The sequence below is a fragment of the Xenopus tropicalis genome, chromosome 7 (assembly GCF_000004195.4).
Source record: "Xenopus tropicalis strain Nigerian chromosome 7, UCB_Xtro_10.0, whole genome shotgun sequence".
NCBI lineage: Eukaryota > Metazoa > Chordata > Amphibia > Anura > Pipidae > Xenopus > Xenopus tropicalis.
This window is the reverse complement of record NC_030683.2, coordinates 111,295,788-111,309,687: the sequence shown is the minus strand read 5'-3', so window position 1 is coordinate 111,309,687 and position 13,900 is coordinate 111,295,788. Positions and strand designations below refer to the sequence as shown.

The window sequence follows — 13,900 nt, the reverse complement described above, 5'->3', positions numbered from 1 at the left end:
TAGTAGGGAGAGATGGTGCCTATAGTAGCAGTGGGGGGATAATAGCCTCTGGGAAGGGACTGGGGCTGTGGGATAGCAGGTATAGTAGGGAGAGATGGTACCTATAGTAGCAGTGGGGGGATAATAGCCTCTGGGAAGGGACTGGGGCTGTGGGATAGCAGGTATAGTAGGGAGAGATGGTGCCTATAGTAGCAGTGGGGGATAATAGCCTCTGGGAAGGGACTGTGGCTGTGGGATAGCAGGTATAGTAGGGAGAGATGGTGCCTATAGTAGCAGTGGGATAATAGCCTCTGGGAAGGGACTGTGGCTGTGGGATAGCAGGTATAGTAGGGAGAGATGGTGCCTATAGTAGCAGTGGGGGATAATAGCCTCTGGAAAGGGACTGTGGCTGTAGGATAGCAGGTATAGTAGGGAGAGATGGTGCCTATAGTAGCAGTGAGATAATAGCCTCTGGGAAGGGACTGGGGCTGTGGGATAGCAGGTATAGTAGGGAGAGATGGTGCCTATAGTAGCAGTGGGGGGATAATAGCCTCTGGGAAGGGACTGTGGCTGTGGGATAGCAGGTATAGTAGGGAGAGATGGTGCCTATAGTAGCAGTGGGGGGATAATAGCCTCTGGGAAGGGACTGGGGCTGTGGGATAGCAGGTATAGTAGGGAGAGATGGTGCCTATAGTAGCAGTGGGGGGATAATAGCCTCTGGGAAGGGACTGTGGCTGTGGGATAGCAGGTATAGTAGGCAGGGCTGCCATCAGGGGGGCACAAGGGGGACCCGGACGTTTTTAGCTTTAAAGGGGGTCCGGCCGCGCTAAAGTTTTCTAAGCTCGGGCCCCCTTTAATCAAGTCCGGGCCCTCGCTTCCTCCGGTGGCGTCCTCCGCTTTGTGCCGCTACTTCTCCGCTTTTATAAGGTTGCGCCCGTGCGTGCTGACGTCACACGCACGGGGCGCAACCATATAAAAGCGCAGAAGTAGCTGGGAGCCGCGGCACACAGCGGAGGACACAGCGGCAGCAGGCAGCAGGCAGGACGCAGGCAACTCTTGTGATGTTAGACTTGTGGGTGACTGTCCATAAAACACCATACCTCTTGTGCTGACACAAGTCCAGATACGTATCTGTCAGGATAGTTTTGGCCTTCTATAAAAGAGCCAGTGATGATACAGTCTATAGACTTTTGCCTGATCTCTCCTGGTCAGTGGAACATGAAAGCTTTGTGGGGGGCCCTGTTGGAAGCTGGAAAATGCTTTGGGGGGGGCCTGGGGGAAGCTGGAGAATGCTTTGGGGTAGGGGCCTGGGGGAAGCTGCAGAATGCTTTGGGGGGGCCCTGTTGGAAGCTGGAAAATGCTTTGGGGGGGGGCCCTGGGGGAAGCTGGAGAATGCTTTGGGGGGGGCCCTGTTGGAAGCTGGAAAATGCTTTGGGGGGGCCCTGGGGGAAGCTGGAGGATGCTTTGGGGGGGCCCTCTTGGAAGCTGGAAAATGCTTTGGGGGGCCCCTGGGGGAAGCTGGAGGATGCTTTGGTGGGGGGCCTGGGGGAAGCTGGAGGATGTTTGGGGGCGGGCCCTGGGGGAAGCTGGAGGATGCTTTGGGGGGGCCCTGGGGGAAGCTGGAGGATGCTTTGGGGGGGGCCCTGGGGGATGCTGGAGGATGCTTTGGGGGGGCCTGGGGGAAGCTGGAGGATGCTTTGGGGGGGCCTGTTTAGGGGGGCCCTGGCTACCTAAGTTTTAGGGGGTCCTGGGCTGGCTAGCAATGATTTAGGGGGTACCTGCCCTGGCACCAATGCACAATGTAACTCCTGGACACTAATGTTTTAGGGGGCCCTGGCTACCAAAGTTTTATGTCCTTTGTATTAATGGGAGGGGTCGCTGGGGGAGGGGCCATTGGGGGTGTGGGAGGAGGGGGGGTCCAGAAAACTTTATTGTGAGGGGCCCCGTGATTTCTGATGGCGGCCCTGATAGTAGGGAGAGATGGTGCCTATAGTAGCAATGGGGGGATAATAGCCTCTGGGAAGGGACTGTGGCTGTGGGATAGCAGGTATAGTAGGGAGAGATGGTGCCTATAGTAGCAGTGGGGGGAATAATAGCCTCTGGGAAGGGGCTGTGGCTGTGGGATAGCAGGTATAGTAGGGAGAGATGGTGCCTATAGTAGCAGTGGGGGGATAATAGCCTCTGGGAAGGGACTGTGGCTGTGGGATAGCAGGTATAGTAGGGAGAGATGGTGCCTATAGTAGCAGTGGGGGGATAATAGCCTCTGGAAAGGGACTGTGGCTGTAGGATAGCAGGTATAGTAGGGAGAGATGGTGCCTATAGTAGCAGTGAGATAATAGCCTCTGGGAAGGGACTGGGGCTGTGGGATAGCAGGTATAGTAGGGAGAGATGGTGCCTATAGTAGCAGTGGGGGGATAATAGCCTCTGGGAAGGGACTGTGGCTGTGGGATAGCAGGTATAGTAGGGAGAGATGGTGCCTATAGTAGCAGTGGGGGGATAATAGCCTCTGGGAAGGGACTGGGGCTGTGGGATAGCAGGTATAGTAGGGAGAGATGGTGCCTATAGTAGCAGTGGGGGGATAATAGCCTCTGGGAAGGGACTGTGGCTGTGGGATAGCAGGTATAGTAGGCAGGGCCGCCATCAGGGGGGCACAAGGGGGACCCGGACGTTTTTAGCTTTAAAGGGGGTCCGGCCGCGCTAAAGTTTTCTAAGCTCGGGCCCCCTTTAATCAAGTCCGGGCCCTCGCTTCCTCCGGTGCCGTCCTCCGCTTTGTGCCGCTACTTCTCCGCTTTTATAAGGTTGCGCCCGTGCGTGCTGACGTCACACGCACGGGGCGCAACCATATAAAAGCGCAGAAGTAGCTGGGAGCCGCGGCACACAGCGGAGGACACAGCGGCAGCAGGCAGCAGGCAGGAGGCAGGCAACTCTTGTGATGTTAGACTTGTGGGTGACTGTCCATAAAACACCATACCTCTTGTGCTGACACAAGTCCAGATACGTATCTGTCAGGATAGTTTTGGCCTTCTATAAAAGAGCCAGTGATGATACAGTCTATAGACTTTTGCCTGATCTCTCCTGGTCAGTGGAACATGAAAGCTTTGTGGGGGGGCCCTGTTGGAAGCTGGAAAATGCTTTGGGGGGGGCCTGGGGGAAGCTGGAGAATGCTTTGGGGTAGGGGCCTGGGGGAAGCTGCAGAATGCTTTGGGGGGGCCCTGTTGGAAGCTGCAGAATGCTTTGGGGGGGCCCTGTTGGAAGCTGGAAAATGCTTTGGGGGGGGCCCTGGGGGAAGCTGGAGAATGCTTTGGGGGGGGCCCTGTTGGAAGCTGGAAAATGCTTTGGGGGGGCCCTGGGGGAAGCTGGAGGATGCTTTGGGGGGGCCCTCTTGGAAGCTGGAAAATGCTTTGGGGGGCCCCTGGGGGAAGCTGGAGGATGCTTTGGTGGGGGGCCTGGGGGAAGCTGGAGGATGTTTGGGGGCGGGCCCTGGGGGAAGCTGGAGGATGCTTTGGGGGGGCCCTGGGGGAAGCTGGAGGATGCTTTGGGGGGGGCCCTGGGGGATGCTGGAGGATGCTTTGGGGGGGCCTGGGGGAAGCTGGAGGATGCTTTGGGGGGGCCTGTTTAGGGGGGCCCTGGCTACCTAAGTTTTAGGGGGTCCTGGGCTGGCTAGCAATGATTTAGGGGGTACCTGCCCTGGCACCAATGCACAATGTAACTCCTGGACACTAATGTTTTAGGGGGCCCTGGCTACCAAAGTTTTATGTCCTTTGTATTAATGGGAGGGGTCGCTGGGGGAGGGGCCATTGGGGGTGTGGGAGGAGGGGGGGTCCAGAAAACTTTATTGTGAGGGGCCCCGTGATTTCTGATGGCGGCCCTGATAGTAGGGAGAGATGGTGCCTATAGTAGCAATGGGGGATAATAGCCTCTGGGAAGGGACTGTGGCTGTGGGATAGCAGGTATAGTAGGGAGAGATGGTGCCTATAGTAGCAGTGGGGGGAATAATAGCCTCTGGGAAGGGGCTGTGGCTGTGGGATAGCAGGTATAGTAGGGAGAGATGGTGCCTATAGTAGCAGTGGGGGGATAATAGCCTCTGGGAAGGGACTGTGGCTGTGGGATAGCAGGTATAGTAGGGAGAGATGGTGCCTATAGTAGCAGTGGGGGGATAATAGCCTCTGGGAAGGGACTGTGGCTGTGGGATAGCAGGTATAGTAGGGAGAGATGGTGCCTATAGTAGCAGTGGGGGGATAATAGCCTCTGGGAAGGGACTGTGGCTGTGGGATAGCAGGTATAGTAGGGAGAGATGGTACCTATAGTAGCAGTGGGGGGATAATAACCTCTGGGAAGGGACTGTGGCTGTGGGATAGCAGGTATAGTAGGGAGAGATGGTGCCTATAGTAGCAGTGGGATAATAGCCTCTGGGAAGGGACTGGGGCTGTGGGATAGCAGGTATAGTAGGGAGAGATGGTGCCTATAGTAGCAGTGGGGGGATAATAGCCTCTGGGAAGGGACTGGGGCTGTGGGATAGCAGGTATAGTAGGGAGAGATGGTACCTATAGTAGCAGTGGGGGGATAATAACCTCTGGGAAGGGACTGTGGCTGTGGGATAGCAGGTATAGTAGGGAGAGATGGTGCCTATAGTAGCAGTGGGATAATAGCCTCTGGGAAGGGACTGTGGCTGTGGGATAGCAGGTATAGTAGGGAGAGATGGTGCCTATAGTAGCAGTGGGGGGATAATAGCCTCTGGGAAGGGACTGGGGCTGTGGGATAGCAGGTATAGTAGGAAGAGATAGTGCCTATAGTAGCAGTGGGATAATAGCCTCTGGGAAGGGACTGGGGCTGTGGGATAGCAGGTATAGTAGGGAGAGATGGTGCCTATAGTAGCAGTGGGATAATAGCCTCTGGGAAGGGACTGTGGCTGTGGGATAGCAGGTATAGTAGGGAGAGATGGTGCCTATAGTAGCAGTGGAATAATAGCCCACTGCTCAACTGCTACTATTGCAGCTGAGGTTTAAAAATTAAATACATCTACAAAATTCAACCTTTCGGAACACACCCCATGGACTTCACCACCAGCACAGACATTCTTTAATGCATAGTTGCTATGGGTAACTACGATAGAATACATTTACAGCTATAAGTAGCGCTTCTGTTTCTCACTGTATATTATATGTATATACATACATACATATATACTGTACGTATATATACTGTATATATGGGTGTGTGTGTTTAGCATTATAGGCATTTATGATTAAATAAAAAAATCCCATTAGTAACACTTTAAAGGTTGCACTGGCCCTATTATGGTTGGTGGCAGTGCCGGTAGTTGTAAGACAGCAGCATATGGTGAGCGTCAGGCTGGCTTTCCCTTCGCTCGAGTATTCTCGTAATTCTCCAACTCTTGGGATAACATGCATCTCAAATGCAGTGGGGTGGAAATCTCTCCTCTGCCCAGGGGATTTAACTGGCCTCTCACAAAAAAGCAATAAATAAATACAATGGACCTCATCATTACATTTATTTTCTTACAAATAAACCTATTTTTAACTCCATTCAATTTAAGAGGAGCCTTAAAGGGCAATCGTCCTCTTAGCTGAACCCACTTTACATCATTTGTTATAGAAATCCCTATTCATCTTTTCCACTGATGATGCTTTGGAAGGAATTCTTGTGCTCTCCTTGTATATAGATCCGCTGAGCTCCCCGCATTAAGCAATGAAAGCAGAGAATGCAAGTCACATTCACTGCATTATCTCCTCTAGACTGCTGCCATGGTAACAGGAAGTGCAGTTATCTTTGCCTACTAGTCAATAACCTAGTAAAGGGGGATTGCGTAAAAATAAGGGTAAGCTCGTTATTCATTTTGGTTGAAGTGTGCCTAGTGCTGCATGTTTTGATGACTAGATATCTATATTGTTTTAACTGTTGAGAGGTTTGAAAGATGTAGTTCAGCAATATCTGAATGTACATATGTGATATGAACATTTTTATTTTCTGATGGTATGCCTACAAATTACTGCAGTTCCATCCTAGGGGTTCTATTCAGAGCTATTTTAATGCATGTCCAAGCAGAGAAATCTACTCTACAGAACATCAGTTGCAGGTAGTAAATTGGTTTGAAAGCACTTTTAGTAATGGACTTTGATAGCAGGAAAAGCAGGGAGAAATCGTGCCTATAGTAACAACGGGGGAAATAGCCTCTGGGAAGGGACTGTGGCTGTGGGATAGCAGGTATAGTAGGGAGAGATGGTGCCTATAGTAGCAGTGGGGGGATAATAGCCTCTGGGAAGGGACTGTGGCTGTGGGATAGCAGGTATAGTAGGGAGAGATGAGGCCTATAGTAGCAGTGGGATAATAGCCTCTGGGAAGGGACTTGGGCTGTGGGATAGCAGGTATAGTAGGGAGAGATGGTGCCTATAGTAGCAGTGGGAGGATAATAGCCTCTGGGAAGGGACTGTGGCTGTGGGATAGCAGGTATAGTAGGGAGAGATGGTGCCTATAGTAGCAGTGGGAGGATAATAGCCTCTGGGAAGGGACTGTGGCTGTGGGATAGCAGGTATAGTAGGGAGAGATGGTGCCTATAGTAGCAGTGGGATAATAGCCTCTGGGAAGGGACTGGGGCTGTGGGATGGCAGATATAGTAGGGAGAGATGGTGCCTATAGTAGCAGTGGGGGGATAATAGCCTCTGGGAAGGGACTGGGGCTGTGGGATAGCAGGTATAGTAGGGAGGGATGGTGCCTATAGTAGCAGTGGGAGGATAATAGCCTCTGGGAAGGGACTGTGGCTGTGGGATAGCAGGTATAGTAGGGAGAGATGGTGCCTATAGTAGCAGTGGGATAATAGCCTCTGGGAAGGGACTGGGGCTGTGGGATGGCAGATATAGTAGGGAGAGATGGTGCCTATAGTAGCAGTGGGGGGATAATAGCCTCTGGGAAGGGACTGGGGCTGTGGGATAGCAGGTATAGTAGGGAGAGGTGGTGCCTATAGTAGCAGTGGGGGGATAATAGCCTCTGGGAAGGGACTGTGGCTGTGGGATAGCAGGTATAGTAGGGAGAGATGGTGCCTATAGTAGCAGTGGGGGGATAATAGCCTCTGGGAAGGGACTGTGGCTGTGGGATAGCAGGTATAGTAGGGAGAGATGGTGCCTATAGTAGCAGTGGGATAATAGCCTCTGGGAAGGGACTGGGGCTGTGGGATAGCAGGTATAGTAGGGAGAGATGGTGCCTATAGTAGCAGTGGGGGGATAATAGCCTCTGGGAAGGGACTGTGGCTGTGGGATAGCAGGTATAGTAGGGAGAGATGGTGCCTATAGTAGCAGTGGGATAATAGCCTCTGGGATGGGACTGGGGCTGTGGGATGGCAGATATAGTAGGGAGAGATGGTGCCTATAGTAGCAGTGGGGGGATAATAGCCTCTGGGAAGGGACTGGGGCTGTGGGATAGCAGGTATAGTAGGGAGAGATGGTGCCTATAGTAGCAGTGGGATAATAGCCTCTGGGAAGGGACTGTGGCTGTGGGATAGCAGGTATAGTAGGGAGAGATGGTGCTTATAGTAGTGGGGATAATAGCTTCTGGGAAGGGACTGTACTGGATTGGTAACTTACAGCATGCAAAATCGAAGAAGGAGCACTTAATGGACGGAACCCAGAGATTAGAAGAACCTGTGTCAAATATGACAGCAAACTTCTGCGGTGGAGTCCCAATGAAGATCTCACCATAGTACTGTGCCTTGATGGGAGAAGAGAAATGCAATCAGAAGATGCTCACATATTAAACTAGAAATGTGGCGCTCAAATCGAGTTATTAAAGTGATTATGTTTCCATCATTCAAATTTTCTTCAAAGCATTTCCATACCATAACCCACTGCAGCATGTGACAGCGTATTAATAGTGCATGTTATTGGCCCTTTAAGGACTCATATATGAAGACACTAATGAAGAGCTGTTACTGCATTGTATCTGCTGCCAGATTGGATTTATTCTTTTTTTGTAGAAGGGCCTTTTATACTATTGACATGTTTATCCCTATGTCTAAACCCGCATGCTTAATATGCCTGCTATGTGATGTATTGATCTCCGCAATGCATTAAGTATACTTGCCTGTTAATGGTAGCTTTTGGCTCTGACTATTATGTTTTATGTTTTACACCATTTTACATTATGGGTGTGGGTGCTTTTCTTCTTAAAGGGAAACAAACACTTTTTAATTTATGTGTTATAAGTTTTATTTGTAATCCTATTCTGATTAAATAGTTTATATCCAAACAGAGGGCTGGACTTGCCTGGGCAGTGGCATATACAGTATCTAGGTATCTCTTGGTACATGTGCTGATTTACAGTATTTTGTAAGCATAAGTAAGCTTTATCAGAAAGGTCTATGTAAATACAGCTATAAGCACTGAATTGTTGCTCTGATTCCTCAGTGAAAAGAAACACAACATTTCTTTCCTTTTATTCTCTATACATGATCTTCTGTGTCAGACTTCCTTTTCTCAGAAAAATCCATCAGGGCACGACACAAGTCTGCTCAGTTTTCTCCTCTCTGCTCTCTCCCCCTCTTTTCTCCATCCTCCCCCCTCCCCTCTCTGCTGTAATCTGAGAGCTTTTCCCTGCCTGTACCCTGCTGATTGGAAGTAAAGTCAGACCAAGCTAAAATGGCAGCTGCTATCTCAAACAAACAGGGGGGGGGCGGTTTCTAGGGCTATTTACTCAGGTATTGTAAAGCTTTCTACAGAATAAATATAGCATTCTATCTTGCACTATTTAGCTTATCTATTGACAATAAAATGCCAAAATGCATTTCCTTCTTCTTTAATTATCCCCCTTATTCACTTTAACACCAAACGTTTACCATTTACCCAAGCCCTGGTATTTCAAGGCCCAAACAGCCCTTCATGTGGCCCTTTCTCTCATCTGGGCCCTCACAAGGTGCTGAAGGAAATGTGTGATGCTGCTGTAACTATCAGACATACACCATTGCAGCAAGAATGAAAAAAGGTTTATTAATCTGATGTACTGAGGCACATGTGCAAGTGTTGTGGTATACCAAAGATTAAGTGATCAAGCTCCATTACCCCTAAGAGCTAGTAATGATGTGATTCTTACCAGTAGAGTGTCGCCTCAGTGAAATAAGTCCCCTCTAGTGAGAGTTCCTTTTCAGATTGTGGTCCCTACATTTACATGGGTGTCGCCTGGGCAGTTCTAAATCCACATTACTATGCCCCAGTAGAGCAAAACTCCTTTTAACCTGGTCTATCTAACTCACAGCTCCTATAAATATTCGATGACAGTGTAGACTAGGCTTTGCCACCTGTCAGGTTGTCTTTAGCCATCCTGTTCAGTATGTCTGAAATCCAAATAGGACTCTGCACTGATTGATGTAGCAGTCAGCCAATCACAGCCCTACACCTGAAATTACAAGACCCCCAAAGCTTGCCTTATGCTCCAGGCCCAAGCACACCTGGTACGAGGTGAAGACCAGGGATATGAGCCATTATGCTCTCCTCCCTTATATAAACTAGGGACAAGAATTGGTCACAAAGTCCCTGGTTCAGTTGGAAAACTCTCATGGGGCATAGGTTACAGACCCAGGACTTCCAGAGTTTACATCTATGTAGTTTAATTAAAAATATATAAATCAAATTAACTGCAAGTAATTGTAAACAGCATAAAGGCAAATAATAAGTGAGTAAGAAAGAGAAGTGTTAGTGTCCCTTAGTGTCCCCTGGGATTCTGTGGTTCTATTAGGAAGCGCCACTGTGTTATGCAATGTCTGCTACTGAATTATTTACTGTCAGTTGGGCTCAAATGTATAGGCAGCTCCCCCCCCCCCATTATACAGGAATATGGTATACTAATAGAACCTGCAGTGTGATAAAGGCCCAAGAGAAAAGTGTTGCCTTTATCAGTATATAATGTAGTGGGTTAAATACACCTACTATAAATATGTCAAGTAAAAAAAGTCTGTTCATTTTATAAAATTAAATAAACCTTTTTTCCCCAAATCTGCATTAACTTGCATAAATTCAACTGTCAGAGAACACTGCTTATTCTGATGATAGTGTCTGTTTAAGTTGCATAGAGCTGCTGGTTGTGGGAAACCATACAACAGCCCTGTGCTTTAAAGGGGTAGGATGGAAGGTCACTGATTCCATTTGCCAGTAGCCTCCGAGAGGCTACAATGTTATTGTTACCTTTAAATAAATATCTTTCTATTCAGGTGCTTAACTATTCATATTTAAGTCTCTCATTAAAATCACTGCCTGGTTGCTAGGGTAAATTGGGCACTAGCAACCAGATAGCTGCTAAAAATTGCAAACTGGACAGTTGCTGAAAAAAAATCTAAATCATTAAAAAAAAACCAAATAAACAAGACCAATTGCAAATTGTCTTACAATATTACTGTTTACATTATACATAAGGTTAATTTAAAGGCAAACTACCCCATTAATGCAAATAAAATCACATACAACATTAGTCCTGAAGTTTAGTAAATGAGCTCTTGGCTTTATTAGCTGAATAAAACGATGGGCAATTTTCACTTGATCATTTAATTAGGTTACATTTTCCATGGCAACAGTAAATCTTGCTGTTTTAAGGTCTCTGAACAAAGACCACATTTCAGTAATGTCTGGGCACCTCTTGCCGTCAGTTGTGCAAATATTTAAAAATATTACAAAACTTAGTTTAACTTGGGGCGTTAGAAGAGTAATTTCCTTTACTGTGCAGTACTGGCTCTTTATACATGTCTCATTCAGTAGGGTTGGGGCCAGACAAGAGACATAAGAATCATGGGCACATTTCTTGAAATGCCCTGCTGTGTTCCCCTAGGACTAAAGCTATTACATGGTGAGCATAGTAAGATGCCCTTGAGCAGAGGTCCCCAACATTTTTAACCCATGAAGCATGAAAAAAAGTTCATGGGGGGATGACAAATAAGGGCTGCGGTGGTCCAATGTGGACTGGAAGACTGCAGGAGGCTCTGTTTGTAAAGTACACACTTTATGCCTCCAAGACACAGATTTAAAAATGGGCAACTATTTTGAGGCCACTAGGAGCAACATTAAAGGGGTTGTGAGCAACTCGAGTCTTACATAGTAACACAGTAACATAATAAGTTAGGTTGAAAAAAGACGTACGTCCATCATGTTCAACCAAAATGCCTATATATAACCTGCCTAACTGCTAGTTGATCCAGAGAAAGGCAAAAACCCCATCTGAAGCCTCTCAAATTTGCCGCAGAGGGGAAAAAATTCCTTCCTGACTCCAAGATGGCAATCGGACCAGTCCCTGGATCAACTTGTACTGAGAGCTATCTCCCATACCCCTGTATTCCCTCACTTGTACTGAGAGCTATCTCCCATACCCCTGTATTCCCTCACTTGTACTGAGAGCTATCTCCCCTACCCCTGTATTCCCTCACTTGTACTGAGAGCTATCTCCCCTACCCCTGTATTCCCTCACTTGTACTGAGAGCTATCTCCCATACCCCTGTATTCCCTCACTTGTACTGAGAGCTATCTCCCCTACCCCTGTATTCCCTCACTTGTACTGAGAGCTATCTCCCCTACCCCTGTATTCCCTCACTTGTACTGAGAGCTATCTCCCCTACCCCTGTATTCCCTCACTTGTACTGAGAGCTATCTCCCCTACCCCTGTATTCCCTCACTTGTACTGAGAGCTATCTCCCCTACCCCTGTATTCCCTCACTTGCTAAGAATCCATCCAGCCCCTTCTTAAAGTTATATAATGTATCAGCCAGTATGACTGATTCGGGGAGGGAATTCTACAACTTCACAGCTCTCACAGTAAAAAATCCTTTCAAAATATTTAAACGGAACCTCCCTTCTTCTAAACGGAGTGGGTGCCTTCGTGTCCATTGGAAGGACCTACTGGTAAATAAAACATTAGAAAGGTTATTATATGATCCCCTTATATATTTATACATAGTTATCATGTCACCTCTTAAGCACCTCTTCTCCAGTGTTAACAGACCCAACTTGGCCAGTCTTTCCTCATAACTGAGACTTTCCATACCCTTTTACTAGCTTAGTTGCCCTTCTCTGGACCCTCTCTAATTTAATAATGTCCCGTTTAAGCCCTGGAGACCAAAACTGAACAGTCTTATAAAGAACTGGCCTATGGTCAATGCTGCATGGCAATCAAATACCAAGTATAATGGTGCAACTAAGGGGCTGATTTACTTACCCACGAACGGGTCGAATGGAGTCCGATTGCGTTTTTTTCGTAATGATCGGTACTTTGCGATTTTTTCGTATGTTTTGCGATTTTTTCAGATTCTTTACGAATTTTTCGTTACCAATACGATTTTTGCGTAAAAACGCGAGTTTTCCTATCCATTACGAAAGTTGCGTAAAAAGTTGCGCATTTTGCGTAGCGTTAAAACTTACGCGAAAAGTTGCGCATTTTTCGCGTAAGTTTTAACGCTACGAAAAATGCGCAACTTTTTACGCAACTTTCGTAATGGATACGAAAAACTTGCGTTTTTACGCAAAAATCGTATTGGTAACGAAAAATTCGTACAGAATCCGAAAAAATCGCAAAACATACGAAAAAGTCGCAAAATGTTCGTTTTCAAGTCGGAACTTTTCCAATTCGGGTCGGATTCGTGGGTTAGTAAATCAGCCCCTAAGTGTTTTGAGCCTTTTTGTGACATTGGAGGCTGGCATCCTGTAGCTAGATCATAATCTGGTAGGGCTAAACTGGGTGTCCCACCTGCCTGTGTGACCTTAGATTATAGAGTTACTCACATCTAAGTAGTTAGTAAGTTTCTCAGGGATCGTCTGTTGCTTTAGAAATTCCTTTGTGGCACCATTAAATTCTTCCTTGGTCATGCTGTCACTTAAGGTGCGCCTGATGGAAGGAAATTTCTTCAGGGGTATTCTAAAAATAAAATGAACACCATTAACACATATCTGAAAATCAAATATTGTATCCTTGTTGTATATGAGATTTGTTGGACCTCAATGGCAATACAATAGAACTGTGCAATGAGAATGAAGAGTTACAGTAATGGCTAGCTGCAGTTATGGGGGGAGAATTTCCCACTGGGGTATAGCCAGTAAGGGGGGTGTCATTGTCTTAGGGTGACAGTCAGGAGGCAAAACAATTGGCTTAAATAATTTTAATGTAATAATATGGTTTGGAACCGTTCCCTAAGCCCCGCCTCCTGTTCCCCTGCTGATCTGGTTGACTACTTTGTGACTCTAACAAAAGTAACAGTAATCTTCAGCCTGCCTTCAGCCTGCATCCTCCCAATCCCACAATTCCCTGCACACGTGATGTCAATAAGGAAAGGAACATCACAGCGCAATGTAGTTCCTGCATGCTGTCTGTAAGCATGTCAAAAACTGTTGCACGCCAAATGTTCTTCGCGAAACAATCCACCGATGCCGAAATGCGGAAATTCGCTGCAAATCCATGCCTGCCCAATTATTTCATATATATATATATATATATATATAGAATAAGAAAAGTCTTATGGGCAATTCTGGTGGTCAGGCCCAACAGGAGATACTTTGGTACCATGGCAGGCCAATTAAAGCCAACCTCTAGCTGCCATAGAAGAGCAATAAAATATATTGACATGAGAGGTGTCTCTTTATGCAACAATTTCACTTTGATTATAACTTGTGGCTTTAAGGCTAAAACAAAACAGTCTTAAAAGCTTAAACATGGGCTGTACAGACTGTTTGGAATGATATGGAGCCATATTGTAAGAGCATCCTCTCTTGAGTGCCTCTTTCTGGTAGGTATACATTAAAGCAAGATGACCAGTGGAGTCTAGGAGGGAGAGCTGCCAGACTAGACATCTGATGGCTGCAGTAAGTGATAGCCTCTTCCACTCTTCTTGTTCTCTGCTCCAGTAAATGTAACTGTACTTAAAGCGCATCCCTTCTGCTCTTTA

At 47.2% G+C, this 13,900-nt stretch overlaps 1 protein-coding gene across 1 annotated transcript in view; it reads right to left on the bottom strand.

Moving 5' to 3' along the window:
- Positions 1–13,900, bottom strand: part of napsa (napsin A aspartic peptidase) — a 36,514-nt gene that overhangs the window by 13,413 nt on the left and 9,201 nt on the right. Inside the window, 2 exon segments of the mRNA NM_001005701.1 lie at positions 7,578–7,701; positions 12,744–12,876. Coding sequence (NP_001005701.1) covers positions 7,578–7,701; positions 12,744–12,876 — 257 coding nt within the window.